Consider the following 21344-nt stretch of genomic DNA (forward strand, 5'->3'; position numbering starts at 1 on the left):
GGGACTACAGCTCCCGTCGTGCTCCGCGGCGGCCGAGGACTACGCGTCCCGCCGTGCCCGCGGGCCCGCCCGGGAACGGCTCCATCCGGGTCCCGGCCACTGCTGTGGGCGACGCGTCGCCATTACGGGGCAGCGGCGGCCGAGCCGGGGCCGGGGCGGCGCCGAGGAGCCGGTGGGTGCCTGGGTGGCGCCGACCACTCGGGCGGCAGGCAGCGCCGGGCCCCGCGGGGCTCCGTGAGCAGCTCCTTCCCTCGTCGCCCGGAGCCCCGCAGGCCCGGCCCGGCCTCCCACGGCCCTCCCCGGTTCGAGCAGAGCAGCGAGAAGATGTCGCCATGAAGGAGGCCGAGTCCGCGCTGCGCCGCCCCCGCCGGTCGCCCCTGCGGGCCATGAGCCTGGGCCTCCGCCGGCTCCGCCAGCGCCCATCGTGCCCCCCCGCCCAGGGCCGCCGTTCGCCCGCCGGGGCGCCCGTTGATGCTCCAGAGCCCGCCCGGCGCGACCCCCGCCTCAGCCCCCGCCATGGACAAGAGCAGCCCCTGCGGCTCCGGTGCGCCCGGCTCCTCGGCCGGCGGCAAAGGGCAGCAGCCGCGGTCCGCCTCGGCCGGGCCCGCCGCGGGAGAGTCTAAGCCCAAAGGCGGTAAGAGCCGGGGCGAGGGGCGGCGAGGCCGGAGGAGCGGGCCCGGGCGGTGCGGCAGGGGGTTCTGGCCGCGGGCCGGCCGTTCCGGGGGTTTCAGGCCGTTAGCGGTGGCCCCTCGGCGGCCGGTGGGTCTGAAGCGGTGGTCGGAAGGGAGGGAGGAACGGGGTAACCGATGGCCAATGGCCTTGTGCTGGGGTTGGGTTCGTGGCGGAGCTGAGCTTCTGCTTGTCGGGTTGTTTGTCTCTCAGCTGGGTTTTAATAGGCTTCGTTTCTGGTCACTGCTTGTTTTTGCTTTCTTTTTCCTTCCTCTTCCGGCTTTGTTCAGTGATCTGCGGTTCCTCCTCTCCTCTTCCTTTGAGGATTAATGCTTCATCTCCATTAGCGCTGGAGTAATCAGCTTGAGAGGCAAAGCTCTGGTTTTATAGTAAGAACGTATATTTGTCAGTGCCTTTTAAGAGAACTCTTAACATTATTAACTTTATTCTGTACTCGAGTGTGCTTTGGCATCTTGCTTAAGGAGGTCTCGTGTCGGTACGCAGCGTTCCGCTCTCCGGCTGTGTTTTGGTAACCTACTTCGGAGGAGCTCAGAGTTAGTTACATATTGTTTGCTCCTCTGTTCAAACCAAAGTGCTGTGTGTGTCACTGCAAACAGCTGGTTTTGCTGACATAGCAGTTCATGAGGAGCGATTATGGTTCCTGTCATCTGCCTTTTCGAGGTAAGACTGAAGCCGCCTTCAGTTCTCTAAACCTGTTTTGACACAGAGCGTTCCTGGCAACCTTGCATTCTTTTTTAAAACCTAGAAATGGGGCAATAGTAACTAAAGTTAGTGGTTTTAGTCCTGGAATTACGTGTGAGAGTGTCAACAGGTTGCTCCACCACCACCGCTGTACTAACTTCCTTCCTCCTCAGTGGTTTGTTTCAACTGCATTACTTCAGGTCTCTGAGAAAGCAGCAATGTATTCCAGAGGGTTAACAAAATGAGCATCTTGAAGGTGTTGACTCCTTTTTGGACCTTCTAAATGCACTCAGGTCCTGAGTAACCAAGTGTTACCTGCTCTTGACCAGTATTAACTGATCTTCCACAGGATAGACTCAAGTGAGTGACATGTGAGGTGGCTCACCCGCAGCTCCCTGGGTTGTGGTGTCACTGTGCAATTATAGTGAAATTTTAACTTGAACTTCAAACATGTGAAAGCCTTTTTTTAGGCAGAACTTTTTAAGCGGTCGTTTCTGGAAGAACTCCTGACTGATTTGCAATTTTTTTTGGTATGAGCAACAGGATTTGATGTGAGGGTCTTCTTATCCCTAGCTACTGTTCTTATTTTTCAGTTTCTTACTTCATTTTTTAATTTTTCCTTTAATGAACAGACCAATGGAAGCAGGAGATATCAGGTGCTAGGTATGCAACGAGAGTTTTAGAACCAGATCTTTGACTTCTGATGGAATAACAAAGTATACAAACCTCTCTGCGTGTGAGAGGCAGGGTGAGAAACTAGGAAGGACGAGGTTTTCCTGTTGTGGAGAACTGGTTTCTGTCCCTGCCTCACCAGGAGATACCTCATCACTACAGCTTCTTTTTTTCAGTGTTGTGTGATGCTGTATGGAGGATTGTTCACAGAACATGAACATAGTTTGGTAAGGAGTTCAGATGGCCTCTCCTGTGGCTGGTATGCCTTCGTGTAGAAGAAACAGTATCTGTAGTGAGGAAGGAAATAAAGGGCCTCTCATTTTAGCCCAAAATAAAAGCATTAAGTGTTTTTTGGGGAATACCACCTTTTACAAGCTTGAAACAATGTCACTAGTAGCAGAGGAGCAGTGAGGAGAGAAATCCTGATGCACGGTACTCTTCTACTCCAATACAATAGACTAAGTTTTAATTATAAAAAGATAACTTTTTTTAAGAATTCTTTTTTAATAAAACAGAGGAACATTTTGGCTTGAAGAACATAGTTCTGCTTCTAAGATGCTTGTTTCTCAACTCCAGTGAGGGACGAAGGGACATGGAATGAGTTGCTGCCTTTACAGTGCACCAAAGAGGCCTGGCAAAATTAGAATCTCTTTTAGTAGGAGTAGGTTTATATTTGGAAATATCTTAAGTGGAGGGTACTGAAAACTAAAATGAGAAGATTTCCTTGGACAGATTAGGACAACCAACCGCAGGACGAATATTAGAGGATGTAGCTGTGTTAAATTGTGGCTATGTTTTCATAGCTGTTGCATGCCAGACTGATGTGTCACCATATGTTGTGTTTTGTTTTTTTTTTTTCTCCTGAGTTCCTTATCATTCTACATGTAGCTGATGTGGACCACCCAACTGATCTCCTGTTTCAGGAAAGGAATAGGAGGTATTATGAAAATCTTTTGTCTCCTTTGAAATGGAAAGTATTCTTGAAAGACCACAGACCCTCCCCCAAATGCCAGCGTTTTGTTATGGAAGTGACTTTTGCACTGATGGTCGCTGGATTTGAGTTTAGTCAAGCTCTTGCGGTTTGGGTGCTTTTCAGAGTTACTTGCTGTGATCAAGTCCAGCGGAACAACTGGAGAACTGGACGTTTGTGAAACCTTGTGGTAGCTCCTTCTGTTTCTGTTGCAGCACAGCTTGAAATGTGCTAAATAGGGTACTGTAAGCTCTTGTACTTGCAGAAGTTGGATTCCAGCTATTTTTCAAACTTGGCCTTAGAAACTAAGTTAAACTCAGAAGTTTCCAACAGAAAAGTTTCTCTGGGTTACATTAGTGCACCAGCAGGAGTCACATCGCATTGGGATGGAATAAAGTAGCTAAGGGAAAACAGGCTTATTGGGTTTCTCTGCAGTCCTCGAGGTCTGACGGACAATATTAGTTCTTGCAATTGTTCCTGGGCCTTATTATTGCAGAGTGAGCATGCTTCGCTGGGGTGCGTGACGGCTCGGTCACCTCTTGCTCACTGGGATGTTTGCCTTAGCAGCAGCAATAGCTTCAGTGTGTTTTCATGAAATCACCCTGGGGCTTAGCGTGATCCACCACCCAAACCCCTTATGCAATGCAGTTGGCTTCAGCACGGCTCAGATGAAAAGAAGAGGCAAACAAAGGAAGGGAAGTGCAGTCCTCACCCCAGTACTGCAGCTCCAGGACCAAAGTGGTCACCTAGAGCTGCTTTTAGTCTTGTGAACTTGGTTTCCTCTCTCTGGGTCTTTGGAGAGAGAGGTCCTCTAACAGAATGTGCCATCCAGCAGGAGAAACCGCAGGTGTCAGGATGGCTCCAAAAGGCAAGAAAAGCTTTGTTGCTAGTTTTGTAGTGATACAGACAGTGTTTCTTGTAAGTCTGTGTCCTTTTGGAGTGTGGATGGATAGACAGATTTATTATAGGTTAGATCTTGTGAGCATGGCAGAAGGACCAACTGAGGGCCTGAGTGAAGAGTAAGTACCTCCCCAACTGTTGCTGTTGCTCGTTCCTAATTTGCCAATAAAAGAAGGAAAAAAGAAACTCCCAAATCCATGCTCCTTAAAACTGGGATCTAACAAGAGAGGATGGCAGTGAGAATATTGCGCTTTTCTCCCTGTGTGAGCGCAGATAGCCTTGTCCTGCCCTGCTCTTCATGGGAGTGCAAGGAGGAATGATACAGAGCAGAGAGCTCCCTGACAGGTGGCGTACTGGAAACGTTGGAAAGAACAGTATTGCTGAGATTTGGAGCGGGGGAAAAGTGTTCCAGTGTACAAATGCATACTCCAAACTCTTGGTTGTCTGTTTGCCGATTTCTTTGCTACTCTGATGGACCAGGATCCTCATGAGAGTAATTATTCTGGGAGGGGAAACTTGCAATCAGTAAAACCACCTTTGAATCATTGTTAGATTGTCATGTAAGATCCTTCCTAAAAAAGGCACAGGTGAAGAGAACTTTTCTATAAAACATGAGTTGTCATAGTGACTCCCAAAGGCTCTAGGAGTTGGTTCGAAAGGACCTGTAGTATGGCAGGAATGTGTGTAAACCAGCTGACGGAAAAATTTGACGATGACTAACTCGATGAAAACTATAAGTGGTAGGAATTCCTTCTGTCAGCTGCAGGTGCAAGCTGTTCCTTGTTCCTGGGCCTCGCAAAGAGCCACTTTAGACCAAACTTCTCCTCTTGAGTTGTTTCTTTTCCCCAGTTGATGATAGCAAAGAAACTGCAAAGTTGCTATAGACACAATGGGCACATGCCTCTCTAGTGCATTTGCTGAAATTGCAATTTAAGAGGCTGGTTGAGCTTCAAACTGACAAGCTGTGCTCCTGAATAACTGAAGTAGTAGTCCAAATCTCTTCAAAATGACTTAATATTTTACCAATGACTCAGTGCTGTTGACTATAGCCGCTTCCCTACAAGCACTCTCAAAAAAGGTCTATCTGAATAATCGTTCAGCCAGACCTGGTCACACCCTCAGTGCTTGGCAGCTTCTGGTATGTTTTTTTCCTGATAACGCTCAACTTATGTCTTTTTGGCCTGACTTGCATTATAGCACTGCAAGCTATGCAAGCACGTGTTTGAGTTACACGTCTGCGGTTCTGACAGAGTTGGTTTAATTCTGAATTAAAGGATCAGCCTTTTGAATAGCAGAGTAAATGACCAGTTCTGGTGATGAAGTTTGTCTGCAAAATGGCTCTGTCACATCATGGGAAAGTAATGGGAATGTGTCCTTTTACTTCTGTAGCTGTAGTTGCAAGCGAAGACTGAAGTTTGCCATGTACAAGAAACAGCTGATCACCACAAAACCCAGTCAAGCCACTTTTATTACTTATTCTTAAGAAGTCAGATCCTCCGTAATGTACCATAACACACAGACCTTCCAGTCCACTGTCCCCCTCTTTTTGGAGATGCAGGGTGGAGAGAAAACTAAAAATAACAAAAGAGTGAGACCGTGGGAATGATCCTCTTTCAGCTGTTTTAAATGCTTGGGCAGATTGGAAGTGGTGCTGGGGAAGGGGAAAACTGGAGGCACTGGTAATGAAGACTACCCACATGAGAAATGCAATCCTGGATCACAGTGGCGTGTTTGCCTACCACGTAAGATTTATACTGAGGGAAGGGGAGGACTACGAAGTGGGAAAAGGGAAGCTAGTAGGCTTTTATAAAATGGATCTAGATATTGTATGAGGCATTACTGTTTGTGTAATGCTTACTGAATATTTAGAGCAACTTTGGGGCTGGCTGGTGTGGATAGATGGGCCTGTGAAGTTTTGCTTCCAAGCTTCAACATACCTCTTCTACAAATAAAACTTAGGGCAGCTGGTGGAAGTGCTAGGTTAAGTGATGGGTAAGCAGTCTCTTGTGTCCTTGTGGCATCTCTGCTCTGTGTTCAGGCCATTAGAAATACCTTTGTATCACAGAATGTTAGGGATTGGAAGGGACCTCAAAGGATCATCTAGTCCAATCACCCTGCCTGAGCAGGAGCACCTAGATTAGATCACACAAGAACACGTCCAGGTGGGTTTTGAACATCTCCAGAGAAGGAGACTCCACAACCTCTCTGGGAAGCCTGTTCCAGTGTTCTGTTACCCTTACTGGGAAAAAGTTCTTCCTCATGTTTAAGCAGAACCTCCTATGTTCCAGCTTATATCCATTTCCCCTTGTCCTGTCATTGGATGCCAGTGAGAAGAGCCTGGCTCCATCCTCAGGGCAGTCACCCTTTACATATTTATAAACATTAATGAGGTCCCCCCTCAGTATATTAATTTTCTATTCTAGCAGTCTAATGAAGCAGCTCTTTAGACACAGGAAACGCCTCTCAAGAGCCTGACTGATTTTTTTGCTCTTCTGAGCTTTATTCCTGCAGTGTTTTGCTTTGTGCTTGACCGCTGTGTCCTGTGCCAGGGTCAGCGGTGCGCTCAGCATGCTTTTGGGCAAACAGTTCTTGTTGCACAGGTTGGTGGACTTAGTACCCAGATATTAGGTACATGCCTTGCAAGGCCAAAGCATTGGGTTCGTGCTTTGAGATCGATGAGCATTTGTTGGCCTCGTGAAAGAAAAGGGTATTTTTAAAACAGAATTAGGTCTGTTGGGGCCTTTTAAACAACGAGGGCAGAACCGAGTGAAAACAGGCAATGAAGTCTTGCAAAGTCAGAGACTTCAAGACAAATGCAGGCAGCGGGATGTTTATTTGCAGGAACAATATAGGATAAATTGTGTGTTTTCAGAAAATGGAAGGAGAAAACGCACTAGTTGTTTTCCATTTTTGTAATGGGGCATGAAGATGTGGTGTTGGTGTTTACCGCTTAATGTACCAGGCAACACGTTAACGTCTGGTCACGGCAATTCCACATCTGGATAAAGAAAATTCAACCATTCTAATGAAAGATAAAGCACAGCAAATACATCCTTCGTTTATACACTTTGACCAGTTCTTTGGGCAGCGATAGGAATTAAATGCTTTGAGTTGCTGGGGGAATTTGATGTCCTCATAAACACCACCGTTTTAACCAGGGCCCGAGGCAGTGGCCGAGGTGAGCGCCTCTCTGAGGCGAAGCAAGCTGAGGTGCTGTATGTGTGGACAACTCTGAGGCTGCCAATCTGATTCTTGTTTATTTTTCTTTCAGATGGAAAGAATGCGAGTGGATCCAAACAGCGTTATAATCGTAAAAGAGAAACTTCATATTCAAAAAATGAGAACTTTTCCAGTCAGTCCCGTCGCTCCAATTCACAGAAAAGCAAAGCTTTTAACAAGATGCCCCCTCAAAGGGGAGGTAGCAGCGGCAGACTTTTTAGCTCTTCTAATGGTGGAAGACGAGATGAGGTGAGAATTGTAATGCCATGCTCCAAGGCCTTCTTTCTTGGGACGAGAGGATCGCTCTGACCTGCCTAGATAGGTCTTCTGTATTCACCTCCTGGGCTGGGAAGGGAAAGAGCGATAAGAGGTGCTAACATCGTTGAGATGCCAGAGTGAGTGTAAGCAGAACGACTTTGCAACACCAGAAGAGGAGTGCTCTCTGCCCTGAGAGACTTGCAATAAAAAAATACCATCTGAGGAATGGGTACCTAGACAGGCCACGTACATATCTCCTGAAACAGAGATCGTTCATGAAAATATCTAGTGATACAATTTCTAGCTTTTAAGTCTGAGGTGATTGTGTTTAACCACTTCAGTGTACAAATTTGCATGTGGTAGTGGTGTTGGGAAAGTAATTGTTATTAGCCTTGGTGACATCAAGATGGAGTAAAACCTGACTGAGGCTTTTATGCTGATGTGGGTCTGAATACTGTAGGCTATGTGTGGGTTTTCACTGATGCGGAGGACTCTGATTTTTCAGTTTTAGTGGATGAGCAGCATTGCTTACCTAAACTGCTGACTGTCACAACTCACCTGCTGTCTCTGTTGAATTCTCATTCTTTGCTGCATTATATGAAAACTATCCAAAACGAGTACAACCTGTGCAAATAGTAGTCAGACTTGTATTACTGGCTGTCTAAAAGAATATTATCAGGAAATGAAACAACTTTCTTCTGTTAGTAACCTTGATTACTAGGTTTTGCCAGCTTTTACTTGTCTTTATGTGAGTTGTTTTTATACTCTCCTCCTTGTGATCAGTGCGGGGTAAGACCACTCAGTTCTAACTTTCAGATTCTCGTGCACTGCTAACACTGCACCACTTGATTTGCAGAACAGGAGCGGGAGAAGGTGAGTGAGTGGATGTTGTGTATTCTGTACATAATCACCGATGGGGCCTGGGTATCAACTTCTGCTGATGTTTTTGCAGTACATTATAGCAAGTTCTAACAAGTGCTGTTGTCTCTTAGGTAGCAGAGGCTCAACGGGCAGAGTTCAGCCCTGCCCAGTTCTCTGGTCCTAAGAAGATTAATCTGAACCACTTACTGAACTTCACTTTTGAACCTCGTGGCCAAGCAGGCCATTTTGATGGGAATGGACATGGCAACTGGGGGAAAAGGAACAAGTGGGGACATAAGCCTTTCAACAAGGAGCTCTTCCTGCAGGCCAAGTGAGTGGAAGACCAGCAGGGCTGTTAGACTTCTACAGAGACACTGAGCTGTAAGGGATGATCAGCCAGGGAATTGTGTTTGACCCTGACTACTTGTATGGACTTTTCCAGGGTGAAGTTACCTCTCTGTAGTGCTTTTAGTGGTAATGACTGTACTTGAAAGGGATACAAATATATCAGGTTGTTGTCTTTACCTATTTACAAGGTATCTGATGGAGTGAATCCTTTAGATACAAACCGATTAGTGTTCTGCTCTAATTTTCTAGCAGTGCTTGTAGAATCTGACATTCCATTTGGGAGGACCTTCCCTTATGGAAGACAGTATTTTTTTTCAAAAAAATATTATGTTGAGATGGTAGGCGTAGCAGTTGCTGGATGAAAGCTAATCTGAATTTATAAGTTCCGGAAGCAATTATTCATATGGGTCTTAGTTCTTAAACTGCTGACTATTTCACAGGCCCCTAGGTACGTAATATAACCCAAATGATGATCAGTGTAGTAATCCAGCAGCAGAATTGCTCTTGACTGGAAGTAATGGTCGCTTTCACCGGAATTTGAAGCGTGTTCAGGACTTCCTGTGTCTGATCGGGTTAAGGATAATAAAGCTATTTTCAGTATTGCTGCTTCTGATTTTCCCCATTGTTTTGTGGGTTATTGTAGTGAAGTCTATTTGCAGGAACCTGAGTAGCACTAGTTTTTGTGAGCATGTTTTTTTCCACTTGTGGATTCCCTGTTTTTTAATAGATCCCCAGTGGAGCTGGCTGTTCCTTACCTGTTTCTGGAAAACCACTCTGCCTGGCTCATTCTGTAGTTAATATGTGATGTTGTGTCTAATCAGACACACTTGTATTCTGGGAGACAGATAATAAATTGAACTCTTCTGGGTTTGTTTGTTACTGACTGCATCCAGCAGTTTTCTGCTGGACAAAGAAGAAGCTCAGAGAATCCAATAGGATAGTTCTCAAAGAATTTTTAGAAACAACTGAGTGGATCATCTGTCTCTTTGCCTTTCCCCAGCTGCCAGTTTGTTGTCTCTGAAGAACAGGACTACACAGTCCACTTTGCTGATCCAGATACCTTGGTCAACTGGGACTTTGTGGAGCAAGTGGTCAGTTTTGATGGGCTAGATTTTTTTTTTTTCCTTCTTCTTACTAAGAAGCTCAACCTGTCTTTAACTGCCTCTTTATCTCTGTGATGTTACGTAAAACTCAGCTGTTTTTGAGTTGAGGCCTCTTCTGTCACTCCCACAATACTGGGAAAGATCTGTCATGGAATATATTATGAAATACTTTCATGACAGGAAAAGAGAAGTGCTAAAATCTATTAGGAAAATTAGCAGCTTCTTCTTGCTTTCGCAGATGGGAGCTCATCAAAAATAGTATCTGACATTCTGTAGACAGAGTCCTTGTGATCGAGATATTAACAGAAAACTTGGGCATGAGTCCATGGAAGAGGACTAGAGTGTAGAATTTTGAAGAATTATTCTGTGCATAGGTGGCCCATCGTGCCTAGCAACAAAATGGAAAATGTCTTGAGAATTGTGGTCAGAACTTTGGGTTGCCTCAAGTAGAAACTACTTATCTGCCAAGACTAGTCTTGGTGTACGGTGTAGCTGGACAGGAGGTAGGCTTACTGTTACCTGACGCTACGAGAGATGAAAAATATAGGTGCTTCCTTGGCAGTTTTGTCTCTGCAGCATACAGATGCTAACAAAGTGTCTGACTAAGCTAGCATGTTCATGGAAGTAGGTAAGTTCAGTTTTAACAAACAGGGCTGCACAAGTCTGCTTGTGTGAGACAGCAGAATTCATTTGCTGTCTTCTCAGTGCCTGAGTTCAGATGACGAAAATGCTGCTAACGATTAGAGATGATGAGGGGAAACATAAGATAAGAAGGGTCACTTTTTTTAATGTCATTAGAGTAGAAATACCAGATGGGTGGCTTTGCAGGTTATTCTGTGTGCAGTCTGAAGGTGTTCCTTAGTTCACAGTGTACTTAATTTCTTGGTAAATAGTGCCTACAGAGTTGGAAGATTAATACGTTAGAGTAGATCTTACAGGTGGCTTGTTCTGTAGTGCAGAAACTGATTTCCAAGTCTAAAACTTGTACTGTTCTTCTCATATGCCATTTCAGCGAATTTGTAGCCATGAAGTGCCCTCATGCCCAATATGTCTGTACCCACCAACTGCAGCAAAGATCACCCGCTGTGGGCATATCTTTTGTTGGGCATGTATCCTTCACTATCTCTCCTTGAGTGAGAAGACCTGGAGTAAGTGTCCCATTTGTTATGGCTCTGTTCACAAGAAAGATCTCAAGAGGTGAGACTTGATATTTATTAAATGATGTACCTTTGTGAAATGTTACTTTTACCTACTGACCTCCTCCTTATGTTGCAGTGTCGTTGCTATGGAAACACGTCAATATGCAATTGGTGACACCATTACGATGCAACTTATGAGAAGAGAGAAAGGTGTGCTGATGGCACTCCCCAAGTCTCAGTGGATGAATGTGGTGCAGCCTGTTTGCATCGGAGGTGAGTGTATCTGAGTACTGGTGGTTGGCATCCGGCTCCTAACTGTGACTAGGACGTGTGTGGAGAGGATTTGCCATAGCAATGCCATGCTGTCACCTTAAAATAGACCAGGCTACAAAACATGAGGTTTAGCAGCTGAAAACCTTAATGATTGCGTCCACCCACACTTTGTTTTTGTAAGGCTTTAACTCGTGAGGTGTTTCCCTTCAAGTTACTGCACTGCAGACTCCTGCCTTCTCAATCATTAGTTTGATGTGTGTTTTGTGTCGTAGTCACTGGTATGACTTGCTGCTTTTGTTGGCTCTTCAGTGTCCCTAACTTTTTTTTTTCCTCCTGGCTCCTCATTATGCAGGGTAGCAAAAATAGTTATCTCTGTGTCTAAACTATGTCAAGGATGTAAGCTTCAACAAGGTTTTCATCATCTTTGCTGATCAACTAAAATCTGTGAATGATATGGGAAAAGAATGAAAATTATTGCAAACCTATTCCAAACATCTGTTGCCTGACTTCTTCATTTTTCCCCAGTCAAGTAATGTGACTAACGCATCGTTGTCTTATCTGTTAGTATCACGAAGATTTTGTGACTAAAGAAATAGTTTTACTGAACATTGCTGTTTTGTGGGCTGTCTTGGCTCACTTCATTTTGCAGTCACATTTGTGAAAGGCTGCCTGCGTTTAAGCTCTCTGTAAAAAGTCAAGTCTCCTAAGGCATGATGAGTATCCAGCATGCAGGGTGTGTGCTTACGTGTTCCTCAGTATTTGAAAGTAAAGGACTTTAAATCCTTTCAAAAAAAGAAACAAAAGAACAAATAAAGAGTTTGAGATAATTCTAAACCCAGGAAATTCAGCGTTAACTTGACGTTCTGTAGACAAGGTTGGACTTTCGGGGAGCGGTGAATATATGGACTGCACTGGTATGTGATGCTATGGTTGCTGTAAAGTTTATGGTTAAGATAAGCTTTCTCGTAACAAAAGACTACCTTTTGTGAAACTTGCAATTCTTTAGTTTACTATTTCTGCTGTGCTTCTTGTAAAAACCTCCTAGTAATGTTTTGTATGGATTTTGAATACATGTGAACTAGTTTGAGCCAAAGCACTTTTGCAGAACTTTCCAGTTGCAGTATTTTTGAGTATATAGAGAAGAGGAAGAAGCTGCAGACCACCTTGTTTCAGGAAGTTTTCATCACCCAAGGCTTCTCAAAGGTGATGCTTCCACGGCAAAGAAGTTTGGACTTGTTTGTTGTTTTTTTTTTTTATGTGATGTGTAGCCACTGAGTGGTGAAGTGGCAGGTTGAAAGTGGCAGATAAACTGCTGTGTGTGGGAGATGTGTGTAGCAGAGCAGGTATGTGGCACCAGCTGGTGTCATCAATGATATAACAGTAATATGCGTTATCTGTAGCAAACTCGTGCTAAGTATTGTCTTCCCAGGAGTGATTAACTCCGAAAATTGAGCAGTAACAAAACTTCAGAAGAAAGAGCAGTTCAAACCAGTGCCTGTCCATGTGGATATTAATGATGTGGTGCTCCTTCTGTTCAGATGACCAACACAGTCAGTATTCAAAGCTGCTTCTGGCATCCAGGGAGCAGGTCTTGCAGCTGGTGATTCTGGAGGAGAAAGCGGCGTTACTAAAACAGTATGAGGAGGAGAAACACACCCCAGAAGCTTGCTTTATTGAGGCGGCTATCCAGGAACTGAAGGTGAGAACCTCTTTGGAGGCTTTCAGTAACTTTACTTTTAACAGTGTGCTGAGCATCTATGTTGTGCTGCATAAGTGATCGTGTGTGATTATCTGGGTCTTCATGATGTACTTACTAGCAAGGTGGTGATGTTTGCTGCTAGAGTAGCATTATAAATCTTGGAGGAGACTATAGCCTTTGGACCCCAGGTATGTGGTGTGACGTTCAAGATAACAGAACAGAATGTTTTTTACTGAATGATATTCTTTCCATAAATGTAACAGTTCTGCTTTCAAAGGAAGATGTGTTTCCCTTTCAAGTCCAACAATTTCTGGGATAGCTTTTATCGGGCAGACGTGAGCAGACCTGTACAATATTCCTTTTCAAAGCCTTTAGGCTTACTACAATGGGTGCGCTTTGCAGTAATGAGAAGGAGAGGACCTCTCTTCAAGGGTCATTCTTGTCACAGGTGAATTACGGGTTTATGATAACCTGAAGTATGGACAAGACTAAAAATAACTATGGTGACAGTCTCCTGCCTTAAATAGGAAATTGAAACTTGTTCTCTTTGAATGACCTGTAGGAGCGAGAAACAGCACTTTCTGCTGACCAGGATAAAAACAGTGGCATTGCTGGAGTCAGTGCAGCTGTGGAAGAATTGGTCCTAGAAGGCTCCAAGGCTGTGGAGCCTGCAGTTTCCCAAGAGAAAAAGGTGGGTGACAACTCAGCTCTGACAGATCTCGTTGGTACTTAATTCCACCGCTTTACACTGCAGTATATGGTGAACTGGTGCCAAAGATTTTTGCAGAGATGATAATCTTTTGAAGGAGGTGATGTGGTACTAACTGTATGCTTTCTGCTGTGATAGTGTGATGTGGAATATCTCTCTGCATTTGATGAGGAGCTTGTGGAGCCTTGCTCTGATCTGGCAAGTTCCTTTTCGCCTCCTGTGGAAGCAGAAGAGGCAGTGCTGGAGGAAGAGGAAGTACCTGAGGTGAACACCATAGGGGAATCTGATATGAACACTACAGAAGAATCAAATCCAGCCGAAACAAGCTGCCAAGAAACTAAAGATACAATTAGCAGTGGACATCTTAGCAACTCTCCTTTTTACTATTTCTATCAAGGTCAGTGCAATGAAATCCTGGAGGCAGAGATGCCCCCTTTGGGATCCTTCTTGAGGAAGAGGTTTGTCACTTCATTAGATGCAGCTAACCCCTGTGAAATAAGTCCCACAGAAACTCAGCGGGAGATTTAATTTTATTACTGGAGAATGTACTGAGGTGGGGGAGAAGGGCATTGGAAATTAACAGGTGAAGAACAAATGATAATATCTTGTCTTAACAGCGGAGGATGGACAGTGTATGTATCTTCACCCTGTGAATGTTCGATGTCTTGTTCGTGAATACGGCAGCTTGGAGAAGAGTCCAGAGAAGATATCTGCAGCTGTAGTGGAGATAACTGGCTACTCAATGACAGAGGTAGTTGTTTTACCTTATTAAGGGCCTTTGTTCTAGCAGCTTGATTGTTGTGACTGACAGGCGAGACTTGTTTCTCTTCAGTAATAAGAAACAACAACTTTGAATGGGTAGGCATGCTAATCTGTGAAGGCATCTGTGTAAGGTGCAGTACCTTAAGTTGCTTTTGATAAGTAGGCTGCAGTCTAGCTTTTTTCTTTTCTAGAAGGCAGGACATTTTAGCAGTAAGGGAATTGCAAGCTAAAGATTGGTTTGTTGTTAAAGCTGTCTTAAAAGTAAATTCTTTTCTCATATAAGACAGCTTGAACCAGACAGATTACCATCTTTCTCAACCTGAAGAAGTGTTCTGCCACTGTCTTGGACAAGCAGTTGTTTCTGAGCGTCAAGGGTAGAGGTGGGATGTTATGAAAATAAAGAGGATGGGAGGAAACTTCAGTGTTTGAGAGAGTGAAAGTGCTTAAGGCACTGAAGTTCTGGAAGATGGGTCTTGAATTCCTTTACCTCAGGTAAAGACAACTTTAAGAACTGGTATGTACAGTAACAACTATACATAATCCTTAATTAATCTTCAAGAAAGGATATGCTCAAGTAAGAATGGATGCAGAGGTAGTAGTCTTTTAAGTTTTTCTGCTCTGCGAGGGAAAATACAAAACTGTGCTTGTTTCAGTAGAGTTTTATTCCAGTGATGTGAGTGAGGAGGGAGGAATAACAAGAAAATCAGTAACTGAGCCGGAGTAACTGCACCCGAATCTGTTTATGGTCTCGTTGGTGGAGATTTTGGAGCATCTGGTTCTGACCCAGGGCATTCTTCACGTGTTTGTAGTTTATAAAGTGATTATTGTGTCACTGCTGCTACTTTTTCCATTTGATTTGATGAAGGGTGAACGTTCTGTCTCCATAAGCTATTCATCACTCTGGCAGCCTCTAGACCTTGTTGCAATGATCTATCTGCTCTTTTTTATCAGGATATAAGACAGCGTCATCGTTACCTCTGTCACTTGCCCCTCACCTGTGAGTTCAGCATTTGTGAACTGGCTCTGAAGCCACCCATCATCTCTAAGGAGACTTTAGAGTTGTTTTCAGGTTGGTGCTACCTTTCTAGTAGCCTGTGTCATGTATCTGTGAGGGTGAAAGGGAAGTAGCTCTTATAGCCCTTAATGGCAGAAAAAAGGACACACGTAGAAGGTTTACTCCTCTTGCACCAACTGTGTGACTACTAAACAGAACAACCTCAATTCACTGTTTTGTAGACAACAATTATGCAAAGAATAAAAAAGTCTGGCTGCTTGAATAGCATATGTTGTTTGTAAGCCTGTTTTGTTACTAATGTGTTATAACTGAATATGTTGTTCTCAAAGCTGGAGAAAACATTGCCAAAGTATTGGTGATGTTTTTTTGATATCCAATGCTGTGCATTGCTCCTAGATGACCTTGAGAAGAGGAAACGTCTACGGCAGAAGAAAGCTCGTGATGAACGACGACGTGAACGCAGAATTGAGATAGAAGAAAACAAGAAACAGGGCAAATGTAAGCTGTGATTGAGCATAACTTGTGGATTTCCAGTCATCTTTAGTTGCTGAGCTGATTTCTTGAGCCGTAGGATGAACTCTGAGGCCTTTAGTTCGTAGAGCGTACTTGGAACGAGATTAGAAGGCATTAGAAACAATGTCTGTGGAATGAAGAACATGAACTGTTTTAGTCAGGATGTTAAATAATGTTACGCAATTCCTGCATATTTGCACATTATGGGAGAGACAGAGGGCATTCGAGGGCACAGCTATCTCCATGGTGGATATAGTTCTCAGGATTTTTAATTTCTGTTTTTATCATAATTATGAGAGAGAGAGAAAAGTGAAGGAGAAAAAATGCCTAGGAACTGCTTCCATGCAGCAGCAGGGCTGTATTGGTCTCTAAAACAGAGGGTGGAAAGAAAATTGAGTTGGCACCTCCTAGACTCCTGAAACAACTTGCATATCGACAGTCTTCCCCCACGTTGTGTAGTGCTTTAATTTAAAACCTCTTTCTAGATCCAGAGGTCCATATTGCTTTAGAGAATCTGCAGCAGTTCCCTGCTTTTACCTCTTGCCCAGGAGAAACTACCAGCATTGATCATCAGAGCTTCTGTCTGTCTCCTCTTGGCAGAAGCCCTGTGTGTCAGACAGGTAAGCATCTGGAAAAAATACATCACATCTGGCTCTTGATCATTCTTTTGGGATCTACTGCTCAGGTCGTCATGCTAAACATTCTCAATACTGATCAAAGGCTGCTTCTTTCCTATATTGCCTATGAGATCATGCACAGGAAGGCTGACATGGCTAAGAAACATTCTGGTCCTTTGTCTACTTTTTACTACCTCTGCTTTAGTGACAATATGAGATCTGCACTGTAGTTACCACATCTTTTAAGTCTTTGCTGAGGCAGAAGAAAGGGGAAAAAAAAAATCCCCAAAAAGGGAAGAAAAGTGTGTGTACCAGGAAAACACTACTGACATTCTTCCCACTCCATCTTTCCCACCACATTATACTACAATAAAACCTAGTTGATGAGCACTCAGGTTGTTGTCCAGTGATGCTATACCAAGTGTTCTATCTTGCAGTTCATAAAAAAAAGTAGAAACCATTTGTAAATGTTTTTCTCAAAGAAACCCCCCAAACCCAAAAAAAACAACCAACCCAACACACAAGACCCCAAAACAAGGAAACAAAACCTCCAAAACAACAAAAAAACCCAACACACCCACACCAACCCACTCCAAACTTAAATCTCCCTTAAATATTGAGGAAACTTGAGAGGTCCCACTGTGTGACTAATGGATGGAACTGATGAGATAGGAATGGTTAATTACATAAGATAATTAAACTTTTTATTTCTGTTTCATCCTGATAAGCAGCATAACGAGTGCCTTTGCCAAACACAAGTGGCTTTAATTACCTGCTGCTTTCTCTGTAGAGTCTGTTCCAACACCACTGTCACCTGCTGCCAGCCAGGTCAGCCCGTTGCTCTGTGGGAGTTTAGAAGAGGAGTCTCCCTTCCCTTCCTTTGCCCAGGTAAGCCATGTAGCAGAGTAAATCTTGTCAAAACTACTTGTGTCTTAGTTGGGGATTAGTCTGAGAACACAACTGCTTCCCCCACAAAAACAACGTGAGATAAATCTAATGGAGACAATATAGGGTTTGAGTCTTTGAAAGAGTTCCTAGATTTTCTTGCCAGGTAGGGGATATGCAGGATTGTTCTAGTACCTGGGATTTAATCATATCTTACAACTTTTTTGATAGATGTTGAGAGTTGGAAAGGCAAAACCAGAAACATGGCCCAAGCCTGCTCCAAAGACAAGAGGTAAGAAAATTTGGTATTACTACTTCAGGTTCTTTCCCATGTATCTAAATCTAAGAAATCTTGTAACTTCCCAAGAGATCTCTGGAGTGTGGAGGGGCATTTGCACTGTGACAGTTTTCTGCAGCCTGCTGCCTCTCCAGGCCCTTGCTTTCTTTCAGATGAGAACACTCTGGCACTCCCTGTGCCAGTGGATAGTGATGGAGAAAGTGACAGCTCTGACCGCATACCTGTGCCCAGCTTCCAGAATTCCTTCAGCCAAGCTATTGAGGCAGCCCTCCTGAAACTGGACAAACCATCCACAGCTGATCGTTTGTCAGGTAAAAGGCAGGGGAGAAGGCATGAAAAAATTGACTACTTCTCCTTCTTCCTCTGGGAGAAGTAAGAGCAGCAATTTTGGGGACAAAAAATGGCCACAGAACAGTTGTGAAAATTGTCAGGTTTTAGTTTCTGAACAGCTTGACAAGGGCTTGTGTTTAGCTTAAAGCAGCTCTCTTCTTGGGAGCTGAGAAGGTCTCCAACTAGCAAAGAATCCTGTTAGGACTAAGATGGCTTTTGACAATCATGTTTGCCATGTCTCTACTGGAATTTAAGTTTTATCTCAAGGAAGTTCAGGTTATGCACTTTTAAACTAAAAATACCTGAGCTGTTCAATTACCACTTAAGTTTGGCCAAAATGTCAAGGTAACTGCTAGCTGAAATTTTAAATTAAGGAGTCTGAAACAAATTGAGATTACTTTAAACCTCTAAGTCTGGTGCTGCCTGATAAAACTAATTTACAATGCTCAGTTCTGATGTTTAGCTTTGGCTTCTGTTTGGAGACTGCAATAATGATGGAGAGTTGGACGGGAGGGCCTGGGAGTTTCCGTGAAATTGAGTATCAGCTACCATTGTAGAGTTTTTTGGACATGGATGAAAGTGATACCTGTCTGAAAGGCCAACTGCTGTACACTTGCAGTCCTGGGATCTGCTGTTACAACAGCAACTTTGGAATCAGGCATGTTTATAGGTGTGGTTTAGGTGTGATGGAGTCTCCCTTAATTTGTCTGCAGTAATTTTTTTGTTAAAGTCAAACTAGCTGGTGCGCAGTGAGTTCATCGGAAGTGTCACAGACCTGTAGAAGACATTTAAGCTAGGGAAGACCATTTATCGTTTCTGTGTGATGTTCCTGTTCCATGAGAAGAATGACAGAATCATTTTCATTCTTCACAGAGGAAAAGGGAGGCAAGAAAAGAAAGAAACAGAAGCAGAAGCTACTGTTCAGCACCTCTGTTGTTCACACAAAGTGATTCTGCTATTCAAGAGAAGTTTCCTCTCCTGGTTTTCTTTTCATTTTGCTTTGTTTTGCTGCTATAGTTTTAAGTATTTAAATTTGAACAGACTAAACTTGTGTTTCCAGGGCTTCTAAGGGGGTTCAGGAGGAAACCATGACAGTATATATTGAAGTAAGATCTTTTTATCCCAACTGCTTAATCAGTTTATACTGAAACAAAATTTTGAAAGAAACAACCCAGAGACAAATCAGCCAAGGCCTCTAGTCTGTGCCAAGTCAGTTCTTTTGGCCTAATAAGCAGTATGACAGTCTTCACAGCTGTGTGGCACTGCCAGAACACTGCAGTATTACCCAAGCAGAGAGCCTTTATTTCCCTAGAAGTTACGGGCAGAAGTCCATCTGATCGTGACAGCAGTGCTGTTTCAGTAAAGCTGTCAAACTGCTCTCTTGAGAAACTGGTTTCCGACGCACTGGAAATGGGCAAAAGAGCTTCCTGGCTTTAGGGTGTTAGCTGCTATATCTGTTCTTTTTTTAAAGAGCAAGAATTCCTCCTGTTCTCCTGGGTTGGAAAGATTTAAAGCTGAGGTGAGTGTAAAGCAGGACTTGACTACTTGGTTTTGAAGTGACTCTGGTTGAATTTGTGTATTTCAAAATGCATACTGGCACTAGTGGTAGAAGGAACCTCCTGGCTTCTCTTGGTTGTTCAACTCTGTTTAATGTGGGTGAGTGAGGCTGCTATTTTTTTTTTTTTTTTTGCCAACCATGGGCTACACATTCTTTGTAACCCAACCATCTAGAGTAAACACTCCACCCTAGGGCTCTTGGTAACTACCTGAATGATGTTTTGACACTGGCTGCTCTTGAATTGGAAGAACAACTGATAGCTGGAGTTTAGATAATGTTTATCCCCCAAGAAACTGTAGTCTCTTGTACTGGGGTAAGGGCCTGTATCCACTTGGTTCTGGGATGTAATTTGATCTGCACGAAGCACCTCGGATATAAACATGCCTCTTCTGGACCCTGCTCTTTCTTTGGGTGGTCGCATTCTGCACTGCTTGTGGTTTGATTTGAGCTAATGAGTTAAGTGGTGTGGATTTTGTTGAATAAAATGAACTGTAGGTGTAATGTACCAGTCAAGGCCAACAGTTGCAATAAATCATGTGCACACTTCCTGATCTATAACTGAACTGTCCTATCAGCCTGGAACACAATACTGCATAGCTGCACAGATTCAAATCTTGCCTTCCTACTGACAGATTTCATGCCAGGGAGCTGGTATGAAGTACCACCCAACTTACAATACAAGACTGACACGTCTTCTGTTATCTTCAGCCCCACTTGCACCAGTGCTCTCCGTGCATTTGCCCAGGCTTTAAAAAGTTGATGTGTTTGTTCTCTCTCTTTGATGCTGTGACTGGTCTGAGCAAGGAAGCCGTGTGTTTGAGACTCTTGGAGTCAGGTATTCTACCACCACTGGCAAATTCATTGATTGGGTCCCTATTTAAAAAGTTTATGTCAGTACATTGGTGCTTGATTTCAGAGCATTGGACTCCATGTTATACAAGTGCTTCCTCAAGGCACTTCAGTGCGTGCGCGTGGGAAGCTATCGCCAAAGAGTGTACTTCACAAAACTCTGTGTAAACAGAAGGAAGGGGAAGAGGGGGGGAACACGCATAAAGAATACTTCAAATGCTACGGGAGGATAGAGGAAACACTTGCAAAACACTTTTTGAAAGCAGCTTGACTTCACGCTTGGTCACAATTAACTACACTTGATGGAAAGACAGTGCAGCTTGTCAAGAGAGCGCAAAGAAACTAAGACAAGGTGCCTGACAGCGGTGACACATCTTGCTGTTAACGCTTTACGTGCACATTGGAAAATTATTGGCAAGGGTGTAGAGAAAACAACTAAGAAAGATTCAAGTATGCAGTTAACTGTGTTCACAGTACTATTGTTTCCTATTTGTAATAGCCATTTTAAGCCATGGAACAGGAGTAACTACTTAATGTCTAACCAGTATCTGTTGTGTTCTATTATCTCTACACATTTATAGTCAACTTTTCTTTGCATTGGGAAGAGAGACAGAATAGCTGGAGCTGGTGTAACTCACCTCCACACCTCACAGGCACTAGAACGAGTAAGGGAAGTGGTGCGGGCAAGGAAGACTGTCCCTTCTGTAGGGACAGTCTCCGCAGGACAGCATCTTCAAGTTGTATCTTGTTTTCCTATGGATTCAAGAGATAATACCGGCAATGCTACTTTCCTGTAACTGATTGGTGTAAACTTAATAAATATCTAAGCAGTACTTGTACCTATGAGTTTTATAATGGGTTGGATGTTGAACCTTACAGCTCTAACCTTGCATTCCTTGTACTCTCTGCTCCGGTGTATACAACGGGTGCTTTTGTGACTCAGAACAATGGATAGCCCTATGGATAACAGGTGCACATAAAGATAAGGTAAAAAC

General features: G+C 43.8%; 1 protein-coding gene across 4 annotated transcripts; it reads left to right on the plus strand.

Moving 5' to 3' along the window:
• The first annotated feature begins 471 nt into the window (after nucleotides 1-471).
• RNF10 (ring finger protein 10) lies at nucleotides 472-21182 on the plus strand. 4 transcript variants are annotated; one of them, XM_086623724.1, is made up of 17 exons: nucleotides 472-634; nucleotides 7185-7381; nucleotides 8383-8582; nucleotides 9600-9690; nucleotides 10715-10899; nucleotides 10978-11114; nucleotides 12653-12813; nucleotides 13376-13504; nucleotides 13661-13919; nucleotides 14140-14273; nucleotides 15236-15353; nucleotides 15696-15797; nucleotides 16298-16432; nucleotides 17220-17317; nucleotides 17546-17606; nucleotides 17747-17923; nucleotides 18816-21182. In XM_086623724.1, the coding sequence occupies exons 1-17, from the start codon at nucleotides 472-474 to the stop codon at nucleotides 18890-18892; spliced, it is 2424 nt and encodes an 807-aa protein (XP_086479850.1). In that variant the 3' UTR covers nucleotides 18893-21182. The 4 variants fall into 4 exon arrangements, with proteins under 4 accessions (XP_086479850.1, XP_086479851.1, XP_086479853.1 ...); XM_086623725.1 differs by having other exon boundaries at nucleotides 17765-17923; XM_086623727.1 differs by lacking the exon at nucleotides 472-634 and adding an exon at nucleotides 783-1350.
• The last annotated feature ends 162 nt before the right edge of the window (nucleotides 21183-21344 follow it).

The sequence above is a fragment of the Tauraco erythrolophus genome, chromosome 19 (genome assembly GCF_009769465.1).
Source record: "Tauraco erythrolophus isolate bTauEry1 chromosome 19, bTauEry1.pri, whole genome shotgun sequence".
Lineage (NCBI taxonomy): Eukaryota > Metazoa > Chordata > Aves > Musophagiformes > Musophagidae > Tauraco > Tauraco erythrolophus.

What these genes read in the sequence shown, in the direction of transcription:
- RNF10 (XM_086623724.1), top strand. Translation starts at nt 472, where the DNA reads ATGCTCCAGAGCCCGCCCGGCGCGACCCCCGCCTCAGCCCCCGCCATG. An exon ending in AGAGTCTAAGCCCAAAGGCG is followed by an intron (nt 635 to 7,184) that starts GTAAGAGCCGGG and finishes TTTTTCTTTCAG; the next exon opens with ATGGAAAGAATGCGAGTGGA. An exon ending in CACAAGAAAGATCTCAAGAG is followed by an intron (nt 10,900 to 10,977) that starts GTGAGACTTGAT and finishes CTTATGTTGCAG; the next exon opens with TGTCGTTGCTATGGAAACAC.